General features: G+C 39.8%; 1 protein-coding gene across 6 annotated transcripts in view; it reads right to left on the bottom strand.

Moving 5' to 3' along the window:
• Positions 1-15,996, bottom strand: part of cux2b (cut-like homeobox 2b) — a 392,464-nt gene that overhangs the window by 201,095 nt on the left and 175,373 nt on the right. For all 6 annotated transcript variants that reach the window (XR_011356280.1, XR_011356281.1, XR_011356284.1 and 3 more), the window contains exon 3: positions 897-1,007. Coding sequence is in view for 1 of the 6 variants with exons in the window: in XM_069933362.1 (XP_069789463.1) it covers positions 897-1,007 (111 nt within the window). In the remaining 5 variants the exon portion in view is untranslated. The remainder of the gene's footprint in view (positions 1-896; positions 1,008-15,996) is intronic.

Genomic DNA, 15,996 nt, shown 5'->3' with positions numbered 1-15,996 from the left:
ACCCTGTACCATGGGATTGTAACCTGGCATAAGCTAGAGCCAAAGAAAGAGAATGAAAAAGTAGCAAAATGAATCAACGATTGAAAGACCACTTCGCTGGTTCAAGAAGTGGAGCTTTTAAATAGTTGTCATCATTTGTTGCTGTAGAAATCAGTGGGAATGAGGAATGATGAGATCAGGGTCATTAACATAACAAATCTGAATCATATGACACAATTCCAGGCCTGAACACTGTTATTTAATGAAACCAACTGCATGCTTTAAGAGAACCCAATTTGAGAAAACTGTGGGAAGTACAATTACCATTGGTTCTGGAGCCAAACATTACTCAAAATCCAACAAGAAATAATTCAACAAATTATTTCCTGTTTCCCCCCCCCAACTCACTTCTTCCTCGAATAAAACATGCACCCAACATGCACCCTTTGCACCCCACCAAAGGAAACCTTGAACCTTATTTGACCATGTTGTGGAAAGGGTGGGAGGGGGTGGGCAGAGGCGTGGAAGGTGATGAAGCTTTCCCATCAAACCTATTGTTCTCACCGACATGCTCATACGTGCCTCCAGTGGTTTGTGGCTGTACAAATTAGAAATCGTCACCCAGCTGACTTTTCCTTCATTGACCCAAGATCACCAGAGACAAGCATTAGCCCAAGAGGGATGGACACTGATTGGGGACCAAACCACTTTCCTCCTTGCAAAGCTGTGTCTGCAGAAAAATTCACACCCTTGGGGAAACATTCCTCGCTTTGGAAAACCAAGCTCCATTGTCCAGAGACATATCCTGTTAGCTTGGGCAAGTTTGAAACCATTAGTTATAATTAACGTTCCATTCCTTCTTGGACAGTGAAATGTTAAGGAATGAATGGTTAGTTATTTGAAGGAGCATGATGTACCTCTGGCACACTTCTTTTGAATTCTCGGCTCAGTTCTATTAGATGCTTGTGAGATTGCTCACTCTCTTCCTGTCGAGCTGCTAATTCTGATGCAACTGAGTTCAGCTCCTTCTGTGAATGAAATAAAAGACATGGCAAGTTATTAACGAAGAGGTTAAAAAGTCTGTTCAAAAAGTTCATCACAAGCCAGGTTCCAACTGCTGCCGAAGGTGAAATGACAAGAAAGATTAGACGTGGAACGAGAATCAACGAAAGGCTTTTAGATGATCAGATATTTTAGATAATTAATGTTCAGCTGCAGAGTTCTTTCGCTAACCCTACATGCCAATGGTTTAAAGTGCTCTGAGGACACAAGTTAATTGAAGTGACAGAAGTGAGGCAGTGCTTCTTCTCATAAAATAATATATTTTTTCTAAATAAAAGCATCTTGATGCAAGACTTTCAAAGTAAGCACCATTCTTTGCATCTTAATCGACGTGATTAAAGGCATGACCAACTAAAAGTTTGAATCATGGCTAACACTGCACTGGAATCCAATCTCAGAATGGCCAGTGTGACAGTCCACACCATTGGAATCAATGCCCTGGGTTAGTCGTCTGTCTATCTGCTCCAAAATGGGATTCTAAGGCCTCTGTTGGAAGGGTAAAAGGTTGGCTCAGTCAAATGAAAATAGTCGTTGAGACTTCATCTATGCAGTTTGGCCACTTGGGTGAAGTGTCACATCCTCTGCAAGGAATCAAGTGTAAGGATGGTTGGAAAGGGAATAAAATGGACAGAAGAAACGCAGGGCATATCAGGTGAGAAAAAGCAGCAGAAAGGTACTGGAACACAAACAAAAAGTTTTTTTTTGAAAATTCAGAACTAAATTTATAATTTCCAACTTCTCACAAAGATGTCATCAATCTGATGCAGTGTTTCTTTGTGTATTCACATTCAACTATGCAACTGCTATAAAATATTCATAAAACAAATGAAAATGTTCAGCCATCATTTGCATCAACTGCGAAACACAGCAGGATCAGGGATGATGACAGATTATTCAATTCAAACCACAGAAACAAAGTGAATTTGAAACTTAAAAGAATCAATCACAAAAAATGGTATTTTGTCACTGAGAAATTTAATAGATGCAAAAAAAATTAATAGACATTCCATCTGAAAATTACTTTAAAATGCAAATGCAGTACAGTAGAGGTCCATAAATCCGGACCATCCAAGAATCTCAAACTTTAAAAAATTTAGCAGGCTTTGCGAGCGTGCGTAAGGGCCACAAAGGCGCAGTGGCTGCAAGTGCCCACGCTTGTTGACTTTATTTTTCTTTAACCATGCTCGTTTGATAGATGAAGCATACTGCATTTGTTAATGTATAAATATTAAAATTTACCCATTTTTATTCCTCCTTAAATATGAATTTAAAAATACTACCCAAGAATCCAGAAAATCCAAAAATCCGGACCGACCCAAACCCCAAGCAGTCCAAATTTTAGGACATCGTTTCTCTATGGCTTCAGGAACTACATTATAATATTATTCTGAAATCAGCTCATCATAATGGAGTTAATTTTGTTTGATTTCTCAATCATGAAACAGCTTTGTACACAATTAAATGTCTTTTCCACGTTTATCTATCAAGTGGCCTGATATTCATATCAATGTTATACAGCTAATTGACACTAATGTAGGCAATGGTCTGTGCAATACTGCATAATTTACGTTAATTCTAATGTGAAGCATTCGAAGAAATCTGTAAACAATCAATATAAAGGATCGGTGAGAAGAACTGGTTCTATGGAATTAGTCTTCAATTAGCAACCTAGAGCTTTTTTTAAGTAGTTCAGATGTGGGTCAATTTTCTAAAAAAAATCAGTATGATTCAGTATTACAGGATGTAAAACAATCTTTGTTTCTGAAGGCTGAAATCTCATCTATAAAGTGTTTGGATAGGAGAATTTCATAAAAAGACAGCAATTAGGTTGCCGACTACTTGTGAAGCCCTTTCCTGCAAACATCAATACTCCAGAAACACAGCTTGACAGGAAAGTTTAAGCCTGTTCATTATATGCCATGGCAACATCGCACACCATGCATCTATTAAGCTATGTATGAAGTTACAAGGTGTGAAATGAATTCAGCTATAGATAATTACTGGCAGGAAATCAGATGACTTTAAAGAATTAATGAGTAAACTGTATAAAGATGTAAGCTTGGAAGATTAAAAATTAAAATCAACCTTAAAAGTGAGCTCCATCAAAAGAAGATCCTTCAGTGACTTGGCCACCGATTTGATTGCTTAACCAGCAGAAAGCTGGCCAGGACATTCAGGTTTCAGTTGAGGCACAATGATGGGGAAGGACAAACCAACCTTAGCATCCCAGGCTTGGAAAATTACCAGTTCCCTCCTCATTCATTATGCAGCCAAAGCCTGCTGGAAATGCATGAATGATAAAGCAAAGAGGGTTGCTTTTATGCCCCTGTGAAGGAGCAACCCACCAACAAGCGCAATAAAGGCTCTCAATTGTCAAAATGGTCAAGTGGGTGACACAGAAGAGCAGTGGGCACCCAAAAGGTACACCATTCATGGCGTCTTTGGAAGGGGGAGGGGTGGCAGAACAAGAGCTCTTTTAGCAAAGGACAATGGTCTCCCTTTCTGACAAGGACATCGACGCACAAGGTAGTTGTAAAAACCCAGATAATGCCCGTTATCCTCACCGAAAGCAAATGGTAACCCATTCACAGCTGTGCTTTCCTCCACTTGATGCTGCAACTAATTGCAATCAACGGCGGATATCTGACACAGTGACAGCATCAGCAAAATTGTTGCTGAGAGCACAGAATCTTTGTCTAAAAATAATCAGACATTCTGTGCACTGCTGTTTGTTGTAATGGTAATCGATGCTGGAGGCTTGGGGTTCCATCAATTTATAGATCTCCACTATTCTGCCTCGTGATTGTGTTCTGCACAGTTTGCCAAGGCAGTACAGGGCACTGGATGATGAAGATAATCCCAGATCCTATTCAGACATCCTTTAGCAGTTCTGCTTTCTGCAATTCAAAAGATGCTTGAACACCAAGATTAGTTTACTAGCTACAATGTCAAATTTAAGAGTATTGATCAATAAATCAAATCGCACAAAATCAATCAGCCAATCAGACAAGCCTAGAAAATCCATTATTGCTGTTTCCCAAAGGCAACGGCCTGAGCACGAATTCTATCTAAACTGCATTTTCTGGCGCACTGCCAACTGCTCGTCCGTCTAATAGACTCCACAGTAGACGAACACAAACCCAGCACAACAGCAATAAATTTCTCATCAAATAGCAGATACAGACATGAGATGAACATCTGCTCTACTCTGACAGGGCTTTTGTGCTCGACTAAAATAAATAGTATTTGCAGGCTGTGCCCGACAGACCACCCCAAAGACATGATCACCCCAGCCCTCAGGAATATTCTGTCAGCTGCATCAATCAGATAATTTAAACCGACTTAACGCCTCTTCCTTCCAAAGCGGAATCAAATTTGAACAGTTGCTGGACTCAGACAGTCAATAAATAGACAGTCTTAGGAACTTGCACTCGTCAGGCATCTAACGCAGACCTTGTAGTTCCCATCAAGGAGTGATAACCTTAAAAAAAAATACAAAAACCGTAGCGTGCTTACCAATATGACCCGACTGCACTACAGAGGACTTTGAACAAATTGCTTCCCACCAGGAATGGGCTTGATTGATTAAAGGACATGTTATACTGGAAGTTGCTCTGCAGTAAATCCAATACAAGCTTAGCCATGCCATTGCAAACATTTACACCAATACAGGGGGAAGGGGGCGGGATAGGGGTGGGGGGGGGGGGGGGGAGTAAAATCAATCATCCATCAGAATTCCAAATTTTTAGTAGTATCTCTCTGATGCCCAGAGAATTGAACTCATGTTAGACCAATTCTAGGTAATGAAGAATGATCATGTGGTGATGAAATGTGCCCAGCACAAGTTAGATCAGTGGTTTTCAAACTGCCCCCCCCTAAACTCACATTCCATCTTAAGCAATTCCTATGCCATAAATGCTCTGTGATTAGTAAGGAGTTGCTTAATGTGGTATGTGGGTGGAAAGAAAAAGTTTGAAAACCACAGTTTTGATCGTACCTAGTTGCACAGTTTCATAACTCCAAAGGAAATGGGCTTATGACAATTTTTCTCAAGCCAAATATTTCAGTAACAATTGGAGCAGTGATTCTCAACCTTCCCTTCCCACTCATGTACCATCTTAAGCAATCCCGTACTAATCACAGAGAACTTCTGGCATTGGGATTGATTAAGGTGTAATGTGAGTTTAGTGCAGGCAGTTGAAAACCACTGAGTTAGACGCTTGCCTCTTTTCAAAAGGTGGTGCAGAAAAAAACAACCGTTGGATTTCGAGCAGATTTTGACAATATTTTTTGAAGTGCAAATAGAAATGAGAGCTTGTGGCTCTCTCATACTTCACATCCTAATATACTTCAGGGTCAAAAAATATCAGTTTGGACAAAATTGTAATGTAAAAGAGGTGGCAGCGAACTTGTACACCACCACAACCCACATAGAACAATTAAGAAGGAATCAAATTATCTTGTCCTGCGGTGTTGGCTGGTTAAACGTGGGCAAGGGACGCAACAATAAACACTGACCCACACACAAGGTACAGATTGAATAGGAAGGGGTGGTAGAGGAAGTCAAGGATGCAGATTTTAAGATGAAGATAATAGAGATGAACAAGGTGGTTGAGAACAGATTGGTGCAGAGGCAAACAGAGCTGAACAGGATACAGTCACGATAGCTAAAGTCGAATTGATGGAGGATGAAAGGCGAGTCAGAAAGGCATTAGAGTGAAATGGTGGGATTGTAAAAAGACCAGTTCAGATTTGTGCACATTGAAGATTATTAATGGTGGATTTAAGCCAAGTTATAACTTGAAAAGCTGCTGCACTTTTATTTTTGAAATGCTGGCCTCATTAGAATTTAACTCAGTCTGCATTCACTACCACTTCATCCCAAGGGATATTATTTCTGGCTAAGGTGGGACTCTAAGTTTCTGTCAAAGATGGACATAAACAGTTTACATTCAGCAATAAATGAACAATAAACCCACAAAACAAAGCCAAAGCCCGTTGTGCAATGATGCGGTTTAAGTTCAAAGTTCTTTCCCTTGTGGTTGCAGATAATTACATAATATTCTCTCTTCCTGGAATCCCATGCCAATGCCTGCAACAATCCTGACCTTTTATATAAATAATGTAAAAAAAACTTCAAAAGCAAGAGTGTTTACAGAAATTATGCATGTGAAATCCATTACTTCCACACGCTACCCTCAGTAGCCCTCATTTACACGTTAAAAATCTGTGCATGGACAGAAGAACCTAATCATTTTCTTTTTCAATATTTTTATTGGTTTCATCAAATAAATGTTACATAGATACATGACAATAAAATAAAATACTAATAAATCTTATAAAGTAATAAAAATGGTATTGAAACTTACATTACGTTGAAAAGAAGTTTTTTTAAAAAATCAAAAAGAAAACCTCACTATACTAATTATTGACCCCTCTCTTCGGATGTTACTGGCTAATCACAAATAGTCCGCTGCTAATAATAAAAAGGATGGTAAACAATGGGGTCAAAAACCAGAAACTAATGAATCCTACTAATTTTGAAAATAATTGAGAGAAGAACCCCATAAAGAAACAAAGTTAAGATTAATTTCAGCAGTGGAACATCTAATTTTTTTCCCCCGAAGTCAGACATGCCATCATATCAGATAACCACTGAGCGTGAGTGGCAGGGCCAGCATGTTTCCATCTCATCAACATTGCCCTTCTAGCGGAGCAAAACAAATTAATAAAATCATTTGAAATAGAGGAAATGCAGGATATATTAAAAAATCTACCGAACAATGAAATGCCAGGAGAGGACGGACTCCCAATAGAATTCTATAAAACATTTAAAGACTTATTAATTCCTCCTCTCCTGGAAGTAATGAACCAGATTGGAGAAACACAAAACATGCCAGATTCATGCAAAACAGCAATAATTACAGTAATACCAAAGACGTGGAAAGACCCACTAACACCAGCATCGTATAACAGATTGGCCGACTGTGTACCAAAACTAGTAAAACTAGATCAAACTGGATTTATTAAGAAAAGACGAACAACGGACAATATCTGTAAGTTCATTAACTTAATCCATGCAGTACAAGGAAACAAGACGCCAACAGTGACGGTTGCCTTAGACGCAGAGAAAGCCTTTGACCTATCAAAGTACTACAGAGGTTCAACCTACCAGAGAAATATATTAATTGGATTAAAGCATTATATAAGGGACCATTGGCAAAGGTGACAGTAAATGGATATATATCAAACCAATTTATATATCAACTAGGCAGGGATGTCCACTATCTCCCTCACTGTTTGCATTAGCTATAGAACCATTGGAAGAACTGATAAGAACAGAAAATAAAATAAGTGGGATAAAAATAAAAGAGAAGAAATATAAAATCAGTCTATTTGCAGATGACATCATAGTATACTCAACAGAACCAGAATTATCAATAAAAGAATTACATAAGAAATTGAAGGAATATCGAGAAGTATCGGGGTTCAAGATCAACGCAAATAAAAGTGAAGCGATGCCAATGAATAATGCGGATTTCACAAAGTTTAAGAAAGAATCACCATTTAAGTGGCAAACACAAGCAATCCAATACCTAGGTATTCAACTAGATAATAATCTAGGTCATCTATACAAACTAAATTATCAGCCATTAATGAAGAAATTACAAGACGACTTAGAACATTGGAAAGATTTACCACTAACACTGATAGGAAGGGTAAATTGCATTAAAATGAATATCTTCCCAAGGATACAATACCTATTCCAATCGTTGCCAATTCACCTATCAGAGAAATTCTTCAAGGAGCTAAATAATAAGGAAATTCTTATGGAAAGGGGGGAAACCGAGGATAGCACTAGATAAATTAACAGAATGGTACAAACAAGGAGGCTTACAACTATCAAGCTTTAAGAATTATTATAGAGCAGCACAATTAAGATACCTATCAGATTTTTATCAAACAAGGGAAAAACCAGATTGGACCAGATTAGAGCTAGATAAAATAGGGGAGAAGGTACCAGAACATATACTATATAAGTGGGATGAAAAGCTGGTGCAACATGGGAATTCATCAGTACTAGACCATCTGCTCAACATTTGGAAGAAGATTCACGTAGAAAGGAAAAAAACAAATGATCAACTACCAAAATTAATATTGATGCAAAATCAACTAATCCCCTTCACAATAGATAACCTTTCCTTTAGAGAATGGGAGAGGAAAGGGATCAAAAGAATAGAAAATTGTTTTTCAGGAAATAAATTATTATCTTTTGAACAAATGAAGGAGAAATATGGTATAACTCACGGTACAATGTTTCCATACCACCAATTGAAAACCTACTTGAAGGACAAATTGGGAAGTAGGCTGAGGTTACCAGAAGGAAGCAATTTGGAATACGTGATTACAGACACAATGATAATTAAAAGATTTATAACAAAACATGTACATCAAACTGCAAGAGAAAGAGAATGAGGAAACAAGCTGTAAACCCAAACAAAAATGGGAACAAGATCTAAACATAAAGTTAAAGAATGAAACATGGGAAAAGCTATGCTCCGGAACTATGAGAAATACAATAAACACAAGGTTACGCATGATACAATACAATTGGTTACACAGGTTATACACCACACCCCAGAAGTTAAATAAATGGGACCCAACAGTATCAGATAGATGTTTTGCTGTAAGAAGGAAACGGGAACAACAGTACATGCAATTTGGGCATGTGAGAAAGTGGAAAAATTTTGGGAAGATCTATATCAGGAATTAAATAAAATCACAAAAAGCAACATACCAAAAAATCCAGACATCTTTCTTCTAAGTAATATAAGAAGTAAAGAACTTGGATTTGATTTGGATGGAGCACCAAAAAGATTTATTATGATAGCCTTAGCTGAAGCAAAAAAATGTATTATGTCAACCTGGAAATCAGAAGATAGCCTGAGAATATAGCAGTGGTACATAGAAATGAATAAATGTATTCCATTGGAAAAAATAACATATAATTTAAGAAATAACATCACAGTATTCGAACAAATTTGTGAACCGTACATGGAACACAACAGAGAAGTCCTACTGCAGACCTCCACCACCTAAAATGACAGAAGGAGAAGACGAAATGAACTGAACCAGTATGTAAAAGTAGGTGACACAATTTTCATGTTTATTTTCATTGTGTGATGACATTGTTTAATGGGTTTAATGTATCATATATGTTGAACGTTGAGTGGGTGGGGAGGGGGGGTGAAGGAGGGAGGGAAGGGAGGGGGGGAAAAGGGGAGAAAATGACTGTGTAAATTCAAGAGGGAAATGTTTGTGTTTATTTTGGTCAGTATGGTTCATAGTGTGAAAAATAAAATTTTTTAGAAAACCATGGCCCTTCTAGCGATATGGGAGGCGAGGGCAACTGCATGGGATTGTGAAGCAGTCGATATCAGACCCGTTGGCCCACGGAAGAGAAAAGGATTTGGAGTCAAAAGGGCTAAAGGTACAAAATAACCTTCCCAAAAACCAAGAGAGAAACCAGAACACATGATGCAGTGTACCTTCTTCAGTTATGCTTTTATCACATTTAAAAGAGAGATAAGGATAGAATTTAGCCAATTGGGACCAATGTACTACCTTAAATTGTAATAATGAGTGTCCAGCACTAAGAGAGAATGAATGCAATCGTTTCGGAAAATAACTGTTGTGAATCCTGTTCCCATAGTGTTTTAATTTTGTCTCTTGAATTTAGAAGTGATTCATAAAGCCCAGATACCACCCTTTATAATTAGATTTGAACCTAATAATTTTTGATTGTGTGATTTGATGAGTTGGTTGCTGAGTGGGGAAACCATAAATATCATCATAATGTGTCAAGCAGTCTCACGGTGATGAACAACGGTGAGCCATGTGAGTCCTAATACAAAAATCTAGGATCAGATTATAATGAGCTTTCAACAATGGGGAAAGTGCGCACCTTCACAAGTCTGACTTCCAGTCACGGAAAGATTTTCCAAGGAGCATTTTTGCCCTATTATCCATTCTAATCTTCATCACTATGAGGGAGTTTAAAAAAAAATAAACAAACAGGACAAAACTCCAATCACGAAAAATCAAACAAAATGCATAGCGGTTAGTGCAATGCTATTATATCGCCAGCGACCCGTGTTCAAATCCGCCATTGTCTCCACGTTCTCCCCGTTGCTTGCATGGGTTTCCTCTGGGTGCTCCGGCTTCCTCCCGCAATCCATAGACAGAACACGATTAGAAGATTAATTGGTCGCGTGACTGTATTGGAGCAGCGTGGGCTGATGGGCCAGAATGGCCTGATATTATGTTGCATCTCCAAATTATATTATGATGGTTTATCCCATCGCCATTTACTTCATTGTCAACATCAGGCCGATTACCTCAGAGTTTTCCGGAAAGTTCCACATCAATATGGCTTTGGTGTCAATGAAGAATTACAGGCTTCCAGTGAGGAAGTACAAGGAAACTCTCCATGTCCTGATGACTTGAGCAACAACAAAATGCATTTAGAGAGAGACTTTAATGCTGCAAAAATTACCCAAAGCACAACAATGACAAATAAAATCTGACACTGGGAAAAGAGAAAGATTTTAAAGGATCATCTCCCAAGTGGTAAGGGTTGGAGAGATATCTAGGAACAGCTTTCCAATGTACAGCTTAGTCATCTGAAAGAACAGCTAATGGAGATGCAGCAATTAATGCAAGGGTTGAGCAAGAGGGCCACATTTGAGAGAGTATAGTCCGTTACTTCAGAGGGTTGTAGATGCTATTGATGAGGAAAGGTGCCATGGAGGGATTTGAAAATCAGATTTTTAAAAGTTAAAAGCTTTTTTTTTTAAACTGAAGTTAGAGAAGGCTAGCAGGCAGGATGAGTAAAAAGAACACTGTGCAAGTTAGAATGGATTACTTCCAGTGTATGGAGAGTAGAAGTGAGGTTAATCAGAAAAGCATCAGGAAAGATGAGGTGATAACATTACCAATGAGGAGTCACTGAGTTGTGCTGCACTGAAAAAGCCCCTTCAGCCCACTTGTCCATGCTGACTTTTAGACGACCTATGTGAACCCAGTTTGTCGGCATTAGGTATACATTGTTCCTTCCCTATTTTAGTATCTGTCTAAATGTCTCTTAAATACAGTGATCGAATCAGATTTCAGGGCCGCCTCTGGCAGAAATTCCAGAAGTTATTCACTCTCCATGTGATTTAAAAAAAAGTTAGATCCCCCTTCGAAACTCTTTCCTTTCTCCATAAACCTATGCCCTTGTTTTTGATACCTTATCATGGGAAAAAGATTCTGACCATCCACCTTATCCAAGCCTCTTATAATTTTGGATTCCTCTATCACAGTGGTTCTCAACCATTTTATTTCCACTCACACACCACTTTAAGTAATCCCTATGCCATTGGTTCTTCTGTGATTAGTAATGGATTGTTTAAGGTGGGATGTGAGTGGGAAGGAAAGGTTGAGAATCACTGCTCTAGACCCAATTGTTACTGAAATATTTTGCTTGAGAAAAATTGTCATTGGCTCATTTCCTTTGGAGCTATGCAACCATGCACATAACAAGTCAATGAGGGATGATTAAAACAGTGGTTTTCAAACTTTTTCTTTCCACCCACATCTCACCTTAAGCAATCCCTTTCTAATCACAGAGCACCTATGGCATAGAGAATACTTAAAGTGGTATGTGAGTGGATAGAAAAAGGTTGAGAATCACTGCTCTATCAAGTCATCTCTCATCCTCCTTTACTTGAGTCTAGGGAAAATGAACCCAGGCAATCCTCCATAATTAAATATCCTCCAATCTAAGCAGTATGCTGAATCTTCTTTGCACTCTCACCAGTGCACAGACATCCTTCCCATGGTGTGGTGACCAGAAATGCAGACAATATTTAAGTGCAATCTAACTAATGTTTTGCAAGGTTGCAACACAACATACAAACTTTTTTTAAAATTCTGCACCCAGACCTACAAAAGGCAAGCATGCAATATGCCTGATTCACCTTATTCTACTTGTGCGTCACTTTCAGCCAACGATGACTTGAATCCCAAGGTTCCCCTGTTCATTCATATTCCTTAGCACCCTGCCATTTACTGTATAAAATTCAGGAGGTCAGCAGGTGAGCGAAGGCAGTGGGTAATGTTGAACTTTACACAAAGTTAGAGATAGGCGATCTTGGTTTGGCAGCAACGTGTGGGCCAGAGCTCATCATCCGTCCCTTGTGATACCAACATTGTAAATGTCTGCGAGACAGTGACAAGGGAAAGGAATGGACTCAGTGGCTGGAAAGCACAAGTTGTGGTAAGGAGTTTGGTTTTCCCAATATTTAATTCAAGGTAATTTCTGCTCATCCGGTATCAAATGCTGAAAGGAGATTAGAAAAGACATTGCACTGAATGACGAGCATGGAATCAGGCCAGTGTGTTCCCATCCAGATGGATGGTGGCAGTAGGTGTGGTCAATAGTGCCAAAGGCTGGAGGCCTGATGAGGAAGCGAGAGGGATAACTGATTACCTTAGTGATCATGACATCGCTGTAATCGAGTTACAAAACCCTTTGCTTCAGAAGGAAGAATGGAGGATTTCCTGAGGTTTGGATTTGAGCGGCTGGACTGCACATTCAAGGAGCCAAAAGGCAAGGGAAACCAAATGAGCCTTGCAATGCATGGCCTGTACTCAAAGACATATTTGCATCCATCACTGATAGTGTTCTTATCCAGTGTGCAACTTGTAATCATGGCTCAAAATTGTGATAGTTGCCCAGTTTCCAAAAATTGAAGTGATGTTGAAAGCTTGACTTCTTTCGCTTTAGGAACTCATTTGAAAAAAAGGTTTTGAACCTTTTTAGACAAATACCATCTTTCAAATGAAAGCTAATTAATGGAATCTTAAAGTGTCTTAACAGCCATCTCATAGTTCTTTAATATTTGGTTGACTGAGGAATCGGGTATCAAGATGTTGGATCTGGTGCAGAACTTGCCACTCACCAGTTGTCTATTCTCTCGAACACATTTGAGACACGGACAACCTGCAGAAGGTATCACAAGGCATGGGAAAAATACCGCCACCACAATCCCCATAAGATCCTCAAAGTTCACTAGAAGGATAATCCATCCAACATCAATGTTGGATGTACAAGAGGTATAAAGAGCAGGGAGCTGAGAGTTTGAAGGAGGACTACAAGGAGTGTAGAAGGAATCTTAAGAAAGAAATTAGAAAGGCCAAAAAAAGGGTTTCTATAGGTACATTAAAAGTAAAAGATTAGTGAGGGATAAAATTGGACCCCTTGTAGATAGCGAGGGAAGGCTAAGTGAGAAGTCAGAGGAAATAGGGGAAATTTTGAATGATTTCTTTGCCTCGGTATTCACTAGGGAAAAAAAATATTGAACCAGTTGAAGTAAAGAAAAATAGTGGGGAGGTCATGAAGCATATAAGGATAACCGAGGAGGTAGTGATGGGTGTGTTGAAAAAGACAAAGGTGGATAAATCTCCGGGACCGGACAAAATATTCCCAAGGACACTCAGGGAGGCTTGTGGACAGATAGTGGGGCCATTAACAGAGATATTTAGGATGTCACTGGTCATGGGGGTAGTGCCAAAGGATTGGAGGGTGGCGCATGTGGTTCCGCTGTTTAAGAAAGGGTCCAAATGTAAACCTGGGAATTATAGGCCCATGAGTCTGACGTCTGTGGTGGGTAAGTTGATGGAAAGTGTTCTGAGGGATGGTATTTACAAATATTTGGAGGTACAGGGATTGATAGGGAGTAATCAGCATGGTTTTGTCAGGGGTACATCATGCTTGACAAACCTGATTGAGTTTTTCGAGGGGGTTACAAAAAAGGTTGATGAAGGGAAAGCTGTGGATGTTGTCTATTTAGACTTTAGTAAAGCTTTTGACAAAGTTCCCCACAGGAGGCTAGGGGAAAAGGTGGAGGCCTTAGGTATAAATAAGGAGGTAGTGCAATGGATTCAGCAATGGTTGGATGGGAGGTGTCAGAGAGTAGTGGTGGAAAATTGTTTGTCCAATTGGAGGCCGGTGACTAGTGGAGTTCCTCAGGGATCGGTCCTGGGTCCACTATTGTTTGTTATATATATTAACGATCTGGAAGTAGGGGTGGAGAATTGGATAAGCAAGTTTGTGGATGATACAAAGATTGGTGGAGTTGTGGACAGTGAGGAAGATTACCGTAGATTAAAAGGTGATTTAGGAAGGCTGGAGGTGTGGGCTGAGAAATGGCTGATGGAATTTAATACAGATAAGTGTGAGGTGTTACATTTTGGAAAGGCAAATCTAAATAGGTCATATGCATTAAATGGTAGGCTATTGAGATGTGCAGAGCAACAAAGGGATTTAGGAGTGATGGTAAATAGTACCCTCAAGGCTGATACTCAGGTAGATGGTGTGGTGAAGTAGGCATTTGGAATGTTGGTCTTCATAAATCGGAGTATTGAATTCAAGAGTAAGGAGGTTATGATGACAGAGAAGGTTCACAAGAATGTTGACAGGATTTCAAGGCTTGAGTTACAGGGAAAGGTTGTGCAGACTGGGGCTTTTTTCTCTGGAGCGTAGAAGATTGAAGGGGGACTTGATAGAGTTGTTTAAGATTTTAAAAGGGACAGACAGAGTAAATGTGGATAGGCTTTTTCAATTAAGAGTGGGAGAGATTCAAACTAGAGGGCATGGTTTAAGATTGAAGGGGGAAAATTATAAAGGGAACATGAGGGGAAATTTCTTTACACAAAGGGTGGTAGGGTTGTGGAATGAGCTTCCGGCAGATGTGGTTGAGGCTGGATCTTTGGTTACATTTAAGGAAAGACTGGATAGTTGCATGGAGAGGAGAGGACTAGAGGGGTATGGATCGGGTGCTGGTCAGTGGGACTAGGAGGGTGGGAATTTGTTACGGCATGGACTAGTAGGGCCGAACTGGCCTGTTCTGTGCTGTAAGTGGTTATATGGTTAATGTTCAATCCCATCCAAGCAGCCCCAGTTCCTCTCACCTGGCTACTCTAATCGGCCACATTTTCCCCATGTCTGTCATCAGATTCCTAAAACACTCAATTCATTTGGCGAGCTTAATGAGCAGGAAAATAAAAGAAGATTCAAGGATGTGCTCAAAGTTTCTTTGAAAGAGTGCAAGCCCCCACTGATTCCTGGGGATCCCACAACTATTCAAGATAGAGAAGGTGCAGTGCGGATGGTTTCGGGAACACGCAAGAGCCCAGTGCAGGCAGCGAAAGGAGTTGCTCCATCTCTGGAGCAGCCTGCTTCCCCACAATGGCCTCATCAGTTATTTCCCAACTCACAAAACCAGAGGGGAAGCAACCTTTTATCCAGAGCATCTTCCCAGAATATGTACAATATAGCACAACGACAATAATTCAGACTAGGGATTTACAATTCTATTTATTAAAATCATTCCAACTATTAAAAAGGTACTGAATGCGAATGACAATTTCTAAAGCTTGTGTGGTTTCAAAGCTTTCATTTCAGAAAAATATCTACCAAAAGCATTAAGCGCTGCTAAATAAATAAGTAACTAGTTGTGGCGGTACATCATTAGGCAAGCGAACCGGCCCCGCTCGTCACGCACGCGGCGGGGCAGCTGGCCAAAATGGCGCCGTCGGGGTTTCTTCCCGACCTCAGAAGCTCGCGCTTGGGGACCCACATGATATCCCGATGACATCGGGGCCCCCCAGCACGGTTCTCAGCTAGGAGTACAAGACCAGCCAGGCAGCCTGCAAGAAATCAGTTTTTGCTCACTGAATTCAACCCATCTGGTTGTGTGATCCTTCAGTTAGCAGTGTAGTCGCCGCTACATAGTCAACCTTTTCCTTTACTACCATTAGAAGTGGCAAGTGCAGGAGAAGGTAATTGGAAAAGGAAGTCCTTCTTAAACCTTCTATTACCAACCTTGCTCCCCAATAACCCTTCCCCAA

Source organism: Narcine bancroftii, chromosome 4, assembly GCF_036971445.1.
Source record: "Narcine bancroftii isolate sNarBan1 chromosome 4, sNarBan1.hap1, whole genome shotgun sequence".
Classification (NCBI taxonomy): Eukaryota; Metazoa; Chordata; class Chondrichthyes; order Torpediniformes; family Narcinidae; genus Narcine; species Narcine bancroftii.
The sequence above is the reverse complement of the archived record's forward strand: the minus strand, read 5'-3'. Positions and strand labels throughout refer to the sequence as shown.